Genomic DNA, 17,435 nt, shown 5'->3' on the forward strand with positions numbered 1-17,435 from the left:
TTTGTGTCATGGATTTTGGTGCTGAAATATTCAGTACACCATCTTCTGTCTGCTGCTAGATCCACACACATGTGTTAGTAGAGTGCTAACAAAATTGCAGTTGGTAAAGCAGATTACATGTTTAACTAGTAGCGAGACATGTATAAAATAGAATTACATATTTTCTAGAGTGACAGAGTCACTGGGATTTTTTTTTTCTTTTTTGTTTTTATAAGAAAAAGAAACAGCTATAAAACCATGATTAAAAATGTTACAAGGGATGATTTACATTTTAAAATAATGATATTTTTAGGAAAAAAAAAGTGATTTATAATGTAAAAGTGTTTGAAAGCATTTGGTTGCTGTGTACTGCCTTCTTTCCCAGTACAGTTTGCTATCTGTTATACAGTCTTGCATAAATGTTTAGATTAGGGGAGAAAAGAAAAATTAAATGTGATGGCTAAGACCTATAAGAGCTGACTCACTGACTTGAGTTATTGCTGTGCAGAAAGTTTGTAAAGCCTTTACATCCAGCGAACATTTAGTGCTACTTCAGCCTTGACAGTTGACCTTTCAATCTGATTGGGTTTAGCCACAATAATAGCAGCATCTGCACTACAGGCGATGCAGATGGCTGCTTAGGAACCCAACTTCTCTCATTAGATCTTACTTCATGCATCTAAAATTCAACCCCTCTTTGCATGTGTGTGCAAATTCTCTCATAATACCTGTTACAGGATCTGAGCAAGTTACAGTCCCACCCCTCTTTTTTAAAACTTATTTTTAATTTCTCCCATCATTTTGAATATTCCTGGATTTATCTTAGAGGGGGGAGAGAAAAACCTCCAAACCCCTTCCTCTCCCCAGTTATTTAGTCAGTACTGGTTTCTTTTTTTTTTTTTTTTTTTTTTTTTCCTCCTTAGTAAGACCTAGTATAAAAAAGCAACAAACAAACAAGTTAGACTGTTGTAATTTGGTCAACCACTCGGGTGCTATCCATATCCACCATTTCAACACACTCTATTTCCTCACGGTTTTCAGGATTCTTCTTCTCTTTCCTCTTCTTCTTGGACGGTGGCAGGAAAGTCAGTATCACAGGTAAAATGGCAAAGCAGTGAAAGAAGGTGACTAATGCTATTAAAAACAAGCACCTGAACAGTGTACGGGTCAGATTTGAAGGCACAGCTGCAAGAGGAATCAGACCAACAATATAGCAGAGGTAGCTCTGCAAAATAGCTACCCCATGCACTTCCAGGGCATTTTTCACCCATTTAGTTCTTGTGAACTCTTTGCCCAGGACAAAGGTTGATAACAGTGGAGCACAGTTGTCAATTGTATAATTAATTCCGTAAATTAAGCACAACACAGAAATACAATCTAATTCCACTTTCCACAAGGTCATAAAACCTATAACTCCAAATTCAACCGAGGCAACAGTTAGAGTGAGCCAGACGTTGATCAGAGAGTCTGCCACCAGGAATGCAGAGAAGAAGAGCAGAAATAAAGCACTAATGCAGGAGTTCTGTAAGGGGGCTCCCACTGAAGAGGCATAACGATCCATGTACACAAATGATGGATTGAAAACGATGAATTTCACCTTGGAGGTGAGAGAGAGCTTCCTCAGGGTCTCCAGGAGGTCATAAAGTTCTTCCCTCTTGGTTTCCATTGTCTTGGCCACCAAGAACATCCTGGAGGCCACGACATCGACTTCGTTGTTATATTTCTTGGAAAAGATGATATCCTCTGAAAAATGGGCAAACTGAGGGGTCTTCAGGAATGAGTTCCTCAACATATCAGTGAAGTTCTTCTTGGGCAACCCAGTAGATATGTTGAGTTTCCTAAGGTAATTTAAGTAGCTTTCAAACCAAGATATCCTCACAAAGCCCTTGGTATACTCCAGCACATCCTCCTGGACACTGGTGTTCCAGTACTCGATCGACTCATAGATGTAGAACCCGATCACTGGGCTGTAGTTGCTGAAATACTTCTGCTGGGCAGTTGTATACTCAATGGTCCGTGTCGCAGTCGCTACGATGTTGCTCAGGTCTGACCCTTCACTGACCTGCAGGTAGCCCATTAAGGCAAAGGAAATATAAACAAGGTAAAAGAGAACTACAAAAGGCTTGACGTAAGTGTTTGTTATCCAGTCACAATAATAGCGTTTCAGGAACCACACCAAAAGATGACTCTCATAAGTGTTCGTTTCCTCTGAATCCGCCGTGTCCTCGCTGAATTTGGCTGTCAGAAGAAACCTATACCATGCAGGCTTCTCTTGCAATACCTCTGGCTTTGGTACCTTTCTGCAGAAGATACTATGCTGGTAGTTGTTTTCTATGTAGCCAGTAAACACCAGGCTGGAACCATAAAAGGAGAGTACATAGAGGTAGTTGAAGAAAATTGCAATACAGGAATTGCAGCAGAAAATCCTGGCTGCTTCAATGTTAGTGAAGGGACTGGCACCTATTCCAAAAGTGACCAGGTACATGGCAGTGGTGAGAGAAAACGAGAGCATGGAGTCTGCAAATACGGCTGCAGTCCTCTCTTTAACATGTTGGTCTTCTCTAGTTTTTCTCCAGGAGGACAACATTTCAAAAGTCCCATATAACCCATGACCTACAATAGAGAACAAAGTGAGTGTTTAAAGTACTCAAATCAACATGCAGAAAAACATAACGTGGACATGCTAAAAGATTCAAAGGAGACACAGCTGGCCATTACCAGTGCTTTCAGTAAACGTCCTGTAGAAGAGAGAAATGATTATGGAGGTCTAAGCCACAGGAGCGCATTTGCTACCTGACTAGCAAACCTTACTGCCAGAGCATGAGGAGAGTTCTGCATCGCTGGTGCAGGGTTGATGGGTTAAAGAAAAAGGATTATTTTTCTGGTTGGCTGTTTCATTTCATTATTTCGGAGTGCCTGTGATGGAAGATGCTTTGAAATTAGTTTTTCCTGGTGATGGAATCTGACCTGTGGTGAAAATAAAGAAATATGACCTTGAAGTGCCCATGCTGGAAACCGAGCATTAGTTGGGTGCTTTGTAGAAAATCTGTAAAAAATGAAACTTTCATATAAGCTGAAAATAGTCAATTAAATCAGTCACCGATTTCTCCACTTCCTATACAAATTTTCTGTCAGGAAAAAGAAATCCTAGAAATGGAACAAACAAAAAAAGCACAAATAAATTTTAGAGATGCAGAATGGTAGAACTGATATGGAACTGCTTAAGGCATTGGTCTTCTTACTTTAATATATCTAAGGGCTTTTAAAACCAAATACAGCTCTATTTTTCTTGGCAGTTCCTACATTTTGAAATGTATGTAATTAACTCTTAAAATGGATATAGCATTCATGAAAGGAGATGAAGACCTGCAGACCTAAAATCCTGTGTTTAGCACCCAAGTGCAGGCAAATCGGGAAAAGTATATGGTTTTATCTTAATCCTTGGTTGGTCATCTTCCTCTCACAGTTTCTATTTTGTGATTGATAACCAAGACGCATTTGGAAGACACAGACCTCTGCTCTCTTATAGAGGACCTGAGCTGGGAATGCAGCCATCGACCAGCTATCAGGTGAGAATGGCTGAGATAAAAGTAGGTTGATGTTTTACACAGACATGAATGGAAAAATATAGTCTTTGTATCACACCTAAAAAGCAAGACTGCAATATTTTCTCATAATAATTCATATCATGTTCATCTTTATTTAATAGATTCTTTCCATCTAATCCCACTCTCTTTGCTGCCTTTTAATTACTCCTCCTCCTTATTCTTTTGTTGTTTTTGCTGTCCCCTGCCTACCTCTCTGGTCTGCTTTTGCATTTTCTCTGGAAATTCCCAAAAGCCAGTCCATGGTGTTTTGCTCTTACCCATTCCCTGATAACATTAGATAAAACGATCAGTGCTGAATTAGTTGCTGATGATACTGGAGTGCAGTCACTGGACTTCTGAAGCTGATGCTCCAGTCAGGCAGGTCAAGGTGATTCACAAATCTCTGTTAGAATTTCAGGCTGTCTGCAGAGTACCAAAATTGCTGTATCGTCTCTGTTCTCTCCACCTGTAGATGATTATCACTTTTGCCACAAGGGCTATGAACATTGGTCAAGAAACCCCCAAACAAATGAGGTATTCTAAAGAACCAGAAAGCTAGAAAATATATTATATTAGTGGGATTGGAACTAGATGATATTTAAGGTCCCGTCCAACACAAACCATTCTATGATTCTGCTATCATGTTTGTTCTTAAATGCCTCATGTAGGCTAAATATTTAATTAACTTTACAAAATAACCCTTTTACTGCAGGGGCAGCTATAGCTGATTCACTCCACCCTTCTTGCAAGGAATATCCTATCTATATTTTAACAGATGGCAGAGCTGGTCACTGTTCATGCTGAAAAGAATAGGTAGGGGGTATTTTATAAAGAATCCAAAATACAGAGTTCATAAGATGAGATAATAGGAGAGCTGGTGTATCTCCTTATCACAGTTACCTGGTCTCTAGAGTAACAAAGTCTGTGCTCTCATTGTTGTCTGGAGTCACGGCACAGACCACAAATGTCCAATTTGTAGCAATATTACAGTCCTGGTTTTGGTATGGTATTTGGCATTCATCTTAATTTTCCCAAACAATGTTTTACAGCTGCTTTCAGAGGCCAGGTCAAGACTGTCAATTTGATAACTAGCACCGTGCCCCCTCTTAAAGCTAATGGGGAATACTGGAACTCCCCAGACATAAAATCAAGCAAAAAGCACAATCAGTGACTGGCACCCCGTTGCTAATTATGCTTCAAATAGTTATGTTCTAGGCTCAGTGGGCAAAGCTATTGCGCTTGCTTTCAGTGTGTTCTTTGTAAAGACAGACTGACCTTTATTTAAATGTAACTGATCACTTGCCAAAGCAGGGAGTGAGAGGTTTAATCCACTTATGGCTCCCATAAGTCCTGCAGACAGGCTCGTCTGAGAATTTCACATGGCATCATATGCATTAGCTTTGAGTGAGCAAAACAGAATAAAATGAGGTCATTGAATATTACAAATTACTTCCATCGTGAGCTTTAGCTATAGCATGTTTCTGTAAAAAAACATTTCAGCGTTAATAGGCTCTTGCCTAAAAATACTCAAATAGCTGCATTAATTTGGAAAGCCTTTGACTTTGCGATGAAAAAAAGAACATAGAGCTAATTAAATGTGATGCTGAGCATCACTTTTTAACAGGTATAAGATTTTGGATAATGTCTGATAACATGACTCCTGATACCACATATTTTCTTTAAGTAGAAAACATAAACCCACAATTTTCTGTTATATAATCTTCAAGACTACCCTAAAACAGAATCTGATTTAGAGAACTGCTCAAGTAAATGCACGAAGAGGCGTCACCACATGTACTCCACAAAGCCAACAGAAAAACATTTAGATGCTCTTCTATTTTAGGATAGGTTCCTTTTGTTGTTTTCTACAAAATCTGTGTGCTAGGAATTGGTATTTTCCTTCAATTGTACAATTTGTGATTCCTCTGTCCCTTTGTATAATAGCTAAAAAATTCTCATTTACCTTTAGGGAGACAATCCTAAATGACAAACCTGCACACTTTTCACACTTTTTGCATCAGTGGCACTATTGACCTGACCCACTATCCTCTAAGAAAAAGATTAAGCCCAAACTCATGCATGAATTAGGCATGGCAGTCCGAAGATTAGCCTTATTTAGCTAGAATGGTAATTATATAACTTAATGTACTCCTCTAAATACTGACTACAAGCTCAACTTGGGGTGACAATCTCCACCGTTGTTTAACTCACTGATACTCTTATAAATCTGATCCACAGAGATTAGGGCAGATAGCTCCATGGAAGCATTTTGTGAGAATTTCTTTCACTTGTCCATCCTTTCAGAGGTCTATTTTTTTCATCCCTAACCCATATGCACCGATTACCTCTATTCCTCTCGCTGGCGCTATGTCTACTCTACATAATATTAATGAGAAGAAGGCAATTTTTTCCTTGCAAATAAATTCTGTAATTGCTTGAACCGATTTTCCCTTTTTAATAGAGATTTAGTCACAAATCTGTAATGATTTAGAGCAATTTGTTCATTATTCACAGTCATTCAGTAAATAATAAATATGAACTCAAACAGCTAATGGGCTACTGGAGATCTTTTCCTGTTGACATTTGCTATTATGATTCACTGGTCGTGCCCTACAGACAAGCTGTACAACCATGAGCTAAGAAGAAGGAGTACATGGAAAGATGAGATTGTTTTAAGGAAAAGAGGTTCTGAAAGGGCAAAGGAAAATGTTAAGGGAATAGGAGAAAGGTATTGGACAAAATGGGGACCAAACTCTTTTTTTCCTTATTTTCTTTTTCTACTACTTTGCATTATAGGCAATACTCTTACCACATGTCTTGGATGACTGAGGACAGAAATTCTGGCTTTTGTAGCCAAAGAAAATGAAGAAGATAGTCACTGTTATTTCTGAGGAGCTTAAATCTTTTACAGACCGAGGCGGGCTATCATTAATTTTACAAGCTAATAACAATACCAGCAATAAAACCAATAAATGATGCCTATCTTAAATACAGCACTTCTGCGAGTAGCCTGAAAATGCTATAAAAAGTTTCATCTGCCTCCTTCAGGATCAAGTCTTGCAATTACACATGCTCTGCAAAATCAATACAGAGCATGTATGAGAGAAAAAAAGCACTTGTAGGAAGTTGTGAAAACTAAGGCAAAATATTTTTTTTGCTTAAAATTATCAATTTATTTACCTCATTTTAAACACTATTTATTTGCAGGCACTTAGACTGTTCTTTTTAGTACCATTTTAAAATCTCAAAAAGGAGATGCATTGTTTTCCCTGCTAAGTGGGTGTTCAAGCAAGAGGCCTTTACAAATGGGCATTGGTAGCCTAGGCTTAAAGATGGCTCCACTCCTGCCTGGCAAACAGCAAGACTGAAGCAGAGAAGGGTGAAGGGATTTAAATTAGCTCCAGAGCCCGTGGGAGGGCAGTGAAGTGACCTCCTGGTCACAGGAGTCACAGACCAGCTCTCTATTTGCTTGGCTTAATTGCTTCCCTAAAACAAAAGCTACCACCTGCTTTTGTTGTTTAAAGATTAAGGAATATATTCAGTTTTACACTAAAGTCACGTGAGGTTTTGATCTTATCGTGATGAGGTTTGAGTATTCAAATAGACTTCTTCTGTAAAAGAAAGTAAGGGGAATGACTGAGAAAAAGGGTTCCTTTGCAGTTCTACCCATCTATGAAAGTAGAGAATAATAGTACACTGTGGGTCTTATTTTTTTGTTCTTGCTGTTTTGAAGCCAGTACGCCTCTGTGTGTGTTTGATACTTGAGTAAAATCTCTGTGAATAAAGTACCACTTAGAGATTGTGAAGTTCCAGCCTTCTGTGTGGAAGGTTGCATTTTAGGGGTAATTAATTTTATTCATCCCATTTTAACACAGTGGCACACAAAACACTGATAATGGTTGATCTCCACCTCAGTGACGCTGAATGCTGCACCAGTGCGTATGTTGCCCATTAACTGCCAGAATTAAGACTAATAAAGCACCAACCTGTCTTCTTAAGGGGGCAAACTTCTCTAGCAGCAAAGATGGGTTAAGAGGTGTTCCCCCTTCTCAGGCACTGCTTCCCCTCCCCTACCAAAGTCTGCTGCTCCCTCATTACTACTAATTCACCCGTTTCTAGTTTAAATCGGACTAAAGGAATGGTTGGGATTAAAAACATCAGCAACCTTTTTTTTTTTGAGGGTTGCTTAACTGAAAATCTTTTCTTGACACCGATGGCACAAAAGACTGGCAGAAATTGGGAATGAGTCATGGTAGGATGTACGGGAGCCTCATAAACTGGGTAGGCAAAAACTTGAAGTGGAAGCATGCTCTGACAGTGTTACTGACGTTAAGTCTGGGTTTTGATTTAAGGTTTTTGCTTGCATTGCAATGGCTGCATCCTTGTACCACTATTGGTTCAGCTGGACGAATGCTGTCTCTCTTAGGTTGATTTAAGCCTGAAATCATCCCACTGAATAGGAGCACTTGTCTGCAAGAGGAATTTAGTGTGCTGTGAAAAAGTGTGTGAATTTACAGAGGGCCAGCTATGTTGCACCAGCTTTCTTTGTGGAAATCTGTGAAGGACAGCTTAATTCACTTTCAATGTGGAGTGAAATATCATCCGCAGAGACAAACACTGGATGAATTAATATGAAATAGCTAGGATGTCATAAATTCATATCCCAGCTTGCTGCCAATGCAAGCAAGGTCTCAAGAACTGCACTTGTGCAAAATTAGTACACGGGGGATCAGAATCACACCACAGGAATTGCCCTTTCCAAAACGATACCTGTAATAACATATGATATAATGAAGGTGCAATGAATTTTCCTAGCTGACAATATTAAAAATAACAATGTATGCTGCTCCACTCTGGGATTGCTTTCCACAGTAATGTCAACAAAGAGGCTGAGATAATTTCCCCCTGCTGACTTATTTTTTCCAGCTAGATCAGTGAGCTCATCAGCTCCCATCTTCTGAAAAGCCAAGTGAAACTGCTAATCCAGACTCCCTTTGTCACAGGAGTTGCAATCAACCAGTTGCTGACTAAATACGTGACCTGCCTCATGTGGCCTGTCCCAGCAGGCACAGTTTTAACTTGGAACATATAGCAGGTTCAAAGTGCTACTGAATATGCAGGCAGAGCATGGAATTTGCATCCAGTTGAAGTAAACATCTGGCTTCATCCCCTGTTCTCACTAAAACACCGAAGCACCACAGCTAATCGAGATCCTTCAGCATGAAGACAGAATTAGGACTGAGCCTGCAACAGTTTTCACTGAGTTTATAGCAATACAGTGGCCTGGGTTGAGCCCAACAGTTAAATCATCAGCAGCATGCTGTTGCAACAAACTGTTGCCTGACTTCAGTTCATACCACCAAGCACAAGTGCAAAGGGCAAGTAAGCCTGAACACTACATGCGAGCATGGTACCTGGATTAAGAAGAACACACGAAGAACAATATGGGATGGGATGTTCTGGTATAAGCATAGGCAGTACGTATTGCAATGCTTTCTTCCTATCACACAGACCCTACATGTCTGTATTGTAACTGAATTATAGGTAGGACAACATTACCTCAGAAATATGATGACAGTGCTGTCAGGTAGGTTCAGTGTTTGCAATTATTCTTTTAAAGACTACTAAATTTTACACATATATCACTAAGGTGTACTATGCCTGCAGATGTTAACAGATGACTTGGGATCTTCCTAAAGGAGAAACGTACTGAAACTGGGTATCTCGATCTGTTAGGCATCTAGGCGTGATACCAGCAGATCAATCTCTGGGATTGCATTACATCTGAATATTAGCCATTCACCCTCAATTGTCAGGCTGATCTCTCCAACCTGCTTACAACAGCACTGGCCATCCAGCCCCAGGCATGCCCAGGTATTGCTCAATTTAGTACCAGAATCAAAACCGCAAGAGTCTTGGTGCATTCACACCAGATAAAAATCTGCCTCAGTCTCCAGAGAGAGAGTTGTGTTTTGTGCTGTGTCTACTTGGCAACAAAGGAAGAGAAACTGAAATGTTTAATAATACGTTCCCAGTATCTGCTGTGTTTCACAGCTGTGGGTGGCTGTGCCCACAGAAGCACACTGCTGAAGAGAAATTGTCCCTGTACAACACACTGTATTGGTTGGTGCATGCAGAGAAGAAATCTTCAACTGGTGCTCGGTGCTTCATGCTAGGAGACCACAGTGTTATTTTTAGTCGTAGATCCTGCAGAACGACTCTCTGGGCCGTTAAGCCTGCGCTCAAATTGCTTAATGCACAGGCAGGAAAACAGGGTGCGTCTGGAAATCCAGCACAAGGTCTCGTGTAGTGCTGCCAAACACAATTTAAAAAGGGGATAGGTTCCTCATAAGACTCATATGGATCAGCTGGTGGAGTAATTTTGATCCCAGTCTTCTGGCAATGAATGTCTGCCATAATATCCTACATTTTCTATGTTTCTAAACTTAACTTTTGGAAATGCAGCACAGGATTAGCTCTCTGTTCCCCTGTGAAACAGTCTGTTTGGTCAGGTTTAGCCATTTCTGAGTTATACTAAAAAGAACACATCTGCACAAAGAATGGACTGACACAAAGAAAGCATCCTCATGCTCTTGGTCTCACCTTAAATGGTTGGGACACAGTAATGCTTGGGGTACATGATGCATCCCAATTATAAACTCTCCAGTACAATCTTTTATTGTGGCAAACAAGCAATAATGATGATGCTTGCACCAAGCAAGCCGATGTTTTAGAAAACAGTACAAATCACAAGCTAATTTTAAGAGCATGATCTGCATATTACTACTGAAATGAAAAACATTCTACTTATAAATCCCTAGCTCTGAAGAAATACATACATGTACACAAGACACATGTAGACATTACTGTCATTTTTCTACCTATGTAAGGGGAAAAGAAGTAAAGAGTATGAGAAGTATTGTAAGTAAGTAGAATTAAACAATGCTTCTGTATTTATAATCCTAGACTTCACCACGATCCCTAATCAGCAATGGCAGTAACATGGTTCGCCACTTTTTATTTTTAGGAATATGTGTATTTTAAACTTATTCATTATAAAAAAGCATATTCTCATTTAATATTGCATTTTCATTTTTTTTTTAAAGCCATACCAAATTAGATTCAAATTAATAGCTTCTTATTTTAATGCTTATATGGGTAATTCAGCACATATGTGGTTAATCTTGAATAGTCTCATTGATTTCAACAGAGTAAAAATTACTGATTTAGGCTTTGGGAAGATGATTGATATTTTTCTTGGATCACCTTTTTTTTTAGTATTAAACCAACATAATATCTGAGATTTTCCTGTTATAGTGATAGCAAGAAGTAGGATAAGCAATTTCATAACCAGAAAAAAATTGGAGAGGAAACTTGAGTGGCTCTTTTATTTTGAGAAAGATAAGCAAAGCAAGTTATAGTTCAAAATCCACTTTTATATATAAAAATATTTAATTCCACTTAAGAATCAGTAAAGGCTTGTTTTGGTGTTTAAATAGTGGGCTGTCAACTCTGTTTAAATGTGCGACTTGCTTTCCTCTGTTTTTGTGGAAGACCTGGCAAAACTTAAAAGTCATATTTCGCTCAATGCAACAGAAGGAGTTGAGTGTTAGCTAAATCTGATTTTAGCTGCTGGAATATTTATGTCTGCACGGCGTGCTCATCTACGGACTACCCAGACCTTGTGCAGAACCAAACCGAAAGCATTCGAGCCAAACCTACGTACGTGCAAGCCTGTGGTTCTGGGTCAAACAGCAGGGGAGCTTCTAACTCCTGCCGGCTTTCGAAGAGTCTCCCTGCCCAGGAGTCCCCTGCTCCCCCCAGAGATGCCGTTTTTTCCATTTTTAACTTGAAAACATCAGAAAATCCCCCCGAAAGCACAGTGCCCTGCCTAAGCTGTTATTTGAAGAGACAGGAAGGCTTCGTTTTGCTGCACGGAGGATCACAAGAAGAGGAGGGCGCAGGGCTGCAGCTGCCCACCCCCGTTGCTGGTGCGAGGTACAGGTCCAGGGTGCATGGGGGGAGCCAGGACCACCCTCTGCACCAGGGAACCACATAGGACAGGATGCCAGAACAGTGAAGGAATGACACATGTGGCCAGCAAGACAAATTTCTCCCATGATGTATGTACCTCAAGCCTCACTGGCCAAGCAGGTGGGTAGATACAGAGTTATATGTTAAGTACTACTGGGCTCGTCTCACATATGACATGCTTAGATTCATATCAGCAGACAAATTGCAAACTAATTTTCCCCACAAAGTGAGTTTTTGTAAAAAAGATTACTTGAAGATAAATGAAAGCTACCTGCAACCATACGGGCAAGGTTAATGTTTACCAGGTTACAGAATAGCCAAGTGACATATAGTACATGACAGTTCCTGAAGACAGAGTAAGATACAGCAAGTATATCTAAGGCAAAGTCATGTTTTAAATCTGCTTTAAATTTCTAAATTCACAAGCTGAAATATCAATTGCTTCTAGAAGTGTCTTCCTAGTGGAATATGGATTAGTTTACCACACTTCAAGTTCCCTTTTTCTGGTGAGAAAGCTGCAACCAAAACATTGCAGGCATACCCTTAAATTCTCCTGTTTAAGCAATGTTTGTCATTAGTCTTACTCATAATATATAGATCAACCATATGTGAAACACAATCTTCAAAAAGTTTCAAAGCTTCAGTTAAAGCACTAAGACCTTTAGACCAAAAAAAAAAAAAAAAAAAGAAAAATCACTGCAGATTTGTAACTCAGCTTGGGCTTCCACCAAGCACCCAGACTTAATTTATTCTGATCTAACTTAATCCATCTCTGACAGAACACCGAGGTCTCATGACCTGAAAATGGCAGGCCCCCGCCCTGCCACATGGGCCTCTTGGCTATTGCCTATTTGGGGAGTGTCATTTATTAGGTGTGCAAGATGTGCATCATGTCTCTCACAGAAAGACCTAAAATGAAAAAAGTCATAACATTTCCTGATGATCTTCCAGGTCTTCATTGACCATCCATGTCCAGTATGCAAAGTATACCACAAACATATATATATATATATATATTTCCTACATATATATAGAGAGATAATAAAAGGTTTATTTTCTCTAACCTGTGAACTTGCAATGTATTTTTATATATGTAGAAGCTTCTCTTGAGGGACTTCACTACTTGAAGAAAATCAGGATCTCAGAGCCAAACTTTCAGTGCCTTTGACTGTCTGAGACTTCTCTTGACAAGCCCTTCCATTAAACCATTGCATGCACCGCCTTCTTTGCAGTTAAAAGAATTAAGACAGTAAAAGTATCACATCTTTCTGCTACTGTTTGCATAAATGAATGCTCATTAAATGCACTGCATCCCCTGTAACACATTTTTCATATGAAATAAGTGCATATTGGAGCATCACCAGCCAAAAGGCAATGCCTGATCTTACTCAATGATTGTACAGTACTTGGTTTCAATATTAAACTGTTCTCTGTATTGACTTTCTACAGATACAGCTCCTCTTTTCCAAAAAGCATTACAATTACTGAGTCATCGGCACTCTTCTGAAGCCAAGAAGCATGTAAGAGTTCAAGGATTTCACCAGAGTTTGTGGTGGTGAGGGGACGCATGTTGGCTGTGTCACCATCACACGTGGCCGGTTGCACGCTCTACTTGCTGCTTTTGCACTGCACGGGAAAGGGTTGGTGCAAGTGTCCAAAATACTCTGCACCATTTGTATTTTAAGCCTATTTTCTTTCCAAGCATTAGTGGCTTCTTGGTGTTTGGGTTCCTCAAGGCGCTTGGGGCATCATCCTCAGGAAGAGAACTGGAGAGAGGGAGACCAGCAGGTGGAGGAAGTGGTTAATCACCTATCCTTTGGGTGAAAAGCACTTGACTTTGGTGAGTTTTGAATGAGGAGGGGTGGCCTGGAAGCCTACTTCTGCTCTTCCCCATGAGGAACAGAAATGCCTGGTGATGCCTGAGGGACTGCAGAAGATGCATGACTACTTAGAGAGCTCAGGAAGAGATGGAAGCACTGAGGAGAATAGACTAGGTTCTGACTAGGCAGAATCCCCAGAATGCCTGTGATTCTGCTCAGGGTAGATCAAACCAGGTAATTTCATTTATTTCTTAGAAGGGGAATGAAGGGAACAAACCACAAAATGTTTAGGAATATAACTGAGCTGCATAGGGTTGAATTGGGAAAGCTGAGCAGATGGAGTGACAAAAAACTAAGTGTACTTCCAGGACACTCTTGGAGTCCTTTGGCAGCATGAAAAAAGCAAAGGATGAATGGTGGAAATCACTGGGAAATGTGAAGCAGCTGAGATACGACTGCAGGGTATGGTGGGGACCTGTCTGGGAGCCAAGGAAGTTATTCAAGAATATAGGGAAAAGGGTAGGAACAATGGGCCCGTCTATGGCCAAGGAGAGGGGAGGATGGGAGGGAAGAGAAATTAAAAAAAATGGCAGAGGGAGTGGGGAAAACCAGAGAAAAGATGAAAGAAGCCTAGAGAGTCCAGAAGATGCTGAGAGCTGTGCAGGCATCAGGAAGGAGATGCTATGGCCTGGAGCAGGGAGATGGGTGAGACCTGCTGGAGGAGGCTGCTGGAGATGGCAAATGAGATGGATGAGATGGGAGAAAGGGGCAGGGGAGCAGCAAGCTGAGGCAGTCAGCTGAGTGAGAACGCGCTTCTTCCTGGCACAAAGAGACGGCAGAGGGGCAGCCGGACAGGGAAAGCGAGAAAGCTTAGCTTGGGGAATAAAAACAAGAGAGACTCTGTAAGCTTCACATTTTTATTAACTGATAACAGGAAAATCGGTGGAAAAGTACTATACGAAGTCAAACATTTGTGTGTGTGTGTGTTACCTTTATGCGTGGACTGAAGGGCACCAGAGAGACCTGCACAGAGGCTGGTTCTCTCTCTTTGAAACTCTCTATAAGTAACCGGTGTTGACACTTCAGTTTTATTGAATATAGCAAACACTTGGGTGCTTGAGAGGGAGGACAAGTTTTGGCATATGTTGCAATTCCCTACCAGTATGTTCTTCCAGAAAACTGAAGAAGGAGCAAGGCTAGATGCCTTACTGGCACCGAGGCACAGCTCCAGCAAGCCACGTGTGCTGACATGTGCTGGTCTGAGCACCCTTGTCCTCTCAGGGTTTTCATGCTGGTTGTTAGATGCCCTCCTTGGTTTAGCTACCTGTTGTCTTTACGGTCCCTAACCTTCAGCAATCCTTTCACTTGCCCTCCTGTGCTTTTCACTCCCATCATCAAACACACTGACCTCCTCTCTTCTGTTTCCTAACATTTTCCTTCTGACCACCGTTCCCAGCTATCGTTGACCTCTGATGCCATCTTCGCTCCTCCAACTTTTTGCATTCGTAAAGCCCCTGTACAGATATCTCAGCTCACTCCTCCACCAGCACAGCTTTCCTACAGGCAAGCCACGTGGAAGGTGTGCATCCACCAATTTTGTGTTTCTGAGAAGCGATTGGCTTTTCTGCATCTGTGAGGTGCTCCTATGAGCCCTGGTACCCCTGGGTACCTCCCAAAGCATTCTGCAACTCTCCTGCTCCTGCGCCCCCTCCTGCCAGATGCAGCCCTGTGCAGTCTCCTTCTCCCTTGACTTTGCCCCCACCCATGACTGAACCTCAGGAGGACCCTGTCTGGCTCCTGCTCAACACTTCCACCTGCTCTTTCCCATTCGTCCCTCCCTGGACCTGCTCCATTGACCGTATTCTCCTTCTCTCTTCCCAGCATACTGACAGGGTGGGATGTGATGGGAAGATGGAGGGAGGCAGTAAGAAGAGGTATTTGCATTCGTCCCTGTTTTGCTGAGTTTCACACAAAGCTGGCTATCGTTTCCGTTTACAGCAAGCTGCAAGCTCAAGCCGCTCTTGTTACTGCTAACTGGTTTTCCCCTGCCAGCATCAGACGCTAAATATAAGCCCATGGAGCCATCCCTGTGTCCCTGCCCATATCTGGCAGCGCCTGGCATTCCACCACAATTTCACAGAGCCGATGCTTTTCACGAACTTGGCAGCTGAAGAGAGCCGCCTCTCCCTGAATAAGCTGTAGGAGTTTCTGAAGGAATAGGAAACAGATTGCTAGTGTTCTCTTCAGTGCAAAGGGCAATGTTGCAATTTTCTTTTGAGTTCCTAAGTTAAATGTTGTGCTCCACCTCTGGGAAGTAAAAAAAATCATGCCAAAAACTTGTTCAGCCAGTGCTGCTTGTTGTCCAATGGTATGTTTGGTAACACAGTGGGTTTTTTTGAGGAAACTGGTATTTTTAAAGGATTGGCAGTTATTAAACAGCATTTAATGCGCAAGGGAAACTTATGATGAATGTGTTAGCATCTGTGCCAGACCAAACATCTGTAGTTTTCAATGCAGCAGGCAACAGGAAATCAGAATTATAATTCTGCTTTTCAGCTAACAATATAAATCAACTTATTTTAAATTCAACCAAATTGAAGAATTTAATTTTTTGGTTCTTAGGGTCAAAAATGAATAGCCTTAGTTCAGCAAAGCATTCCACATGCACTAGACATGTAAGTAATCTTGCCCTTAAATTCCTTGTTTACACACTGATAAATGTGGATAATAGTTTCAAAAACCACAGAGACATATGCTAATTCAAAATATGCCCAAATGAATGGTGGGAGCCTGCCAAGTTTCACAGGTTTTAGGCTTCACTTTCACGTTAGAAGTACCTGTATAAAGCCAGAGCTGAAGAAGAAAAGTTCCCAGTTTGACTTGACAAGATATCCCTAGAGAAAAGAGCGGCTGCAGCCAGCCTGCCCTCTTCTGCAAGCTTGCCCCAGCGCAGCCCCTTCACGGGGGCTCGGGCCAGCTTCAGGCGCTGCCTCCTGCCTTGCCCTCACAGCTGGACCTCCAGTGACCAAAGGGGACCCCTGCTCTTTTGGGATCTGCTGGGGAAGGCCGTGTCTACCAACATCTCTCCTAACTTCGAATTTTGCTGTTTAGTTACCAACGAGAGACGGCTAAAGAGAAACCTGCCACAACATTAAAACATCACAGTAGTGACATACTCAGGCATTATGCATAGTCATTGATGACTGCATTATTCTGACTTAATGAGTTACCTTTTTTGAGTGGGGTTACAGAAATCTGCCTTAATTAAAGAGCAAAATAAATTAGAATAAACTACCATGAAGGTGATTAAAAAAAAAGCATGAAATGTTTAAACCAGTATGTCATATTTAACAGGTGGGGTAGGCAAAAGATGTTCCTGCCTACAATTACACAGTCTGATCTTAAAGACTGCAACTTAGTAAACCATGGTAATTTAATAACTTAAAATTGTCCTATTGATGCAAAACCTAAGGATTCAACACCTACAGAGGCTGGTGCCCTTCACTATAGCCTGTGTGTTCTCAGAAATGGCCGACGCTGAAAGGATGTCAAAGAAAACAGGATAAATGAAAACTAGTATTAAAGAACACATTGAATGGAGTATTTTGCAGACATATTGCCTGAATTATTAGAATGGGCTTGTGACTGGACAAAGTATTTAAACTACTCAGAAAGTAATTCTTGAGAATATGAATAAACAGATAATTGCAAAACATTGTTGACTAATTAGTTAATGCATCTTGGAAGGGCAGTGATGGTATCAAGATGAACTTAACAGGAGAAATGGTGTGAGATAAACAAGCTATAATTCAGCAAGGACAAGAGTAACCTTCTACATGTTGGCTGGAAAACTGATTGTGCAAACAGGGTAGAAAGTGACACGAAGGATCTGTGAATTACCATGTGCCACCAACCAAATGCCAACCATTTCATACTGCTGAGAAAAAAATGAATGTCATATGGGGATGTATGAACAGGAGTGCCATATGCAAGATGTGTGAAATCATCCTCCTAC

General features: G+C 41.0%; 1 protein-coding gene across 2 annotated transcripts in view; it reads right to left on the reverse strand.

The window, feature by feature from the left end:
- Positions 1-896: 896 nt before the first annotated feature.
- Positions 897-17,435, reverse strand: part of PTCHD1 (patched domain containing 1) — a 34,163-nt gene continuing 17,624 nt past the window's right edge. For both annotated transcript variants that reach the window (XM_074905928.1, XM_074905919.1), the window contains one exon: positions 897-2,592. In XM_074905928.1, the coding sequence (XP_074762029.1) occupies positions 938-2,592 (1,655 nt within the window). In that variant the 3' untranslated portion in view covers positions 897-937. The remainder of the gene's footprint in view (positions 2,593-17,435) is intronic.

The sequence above is a fragment of the Athene noctua genome, chromosome 1, assembly GCF_965140245.1.
Source record: "Athene noctua chromosome 1, bAthNoc1.hap1.1, whole genome shotgun sequence".
Lineage (NCBI taxonomy): Eukaryota > Metazoa > Chordata > Aves > Strigiformes > Strigidae > Athene > Athene noctua.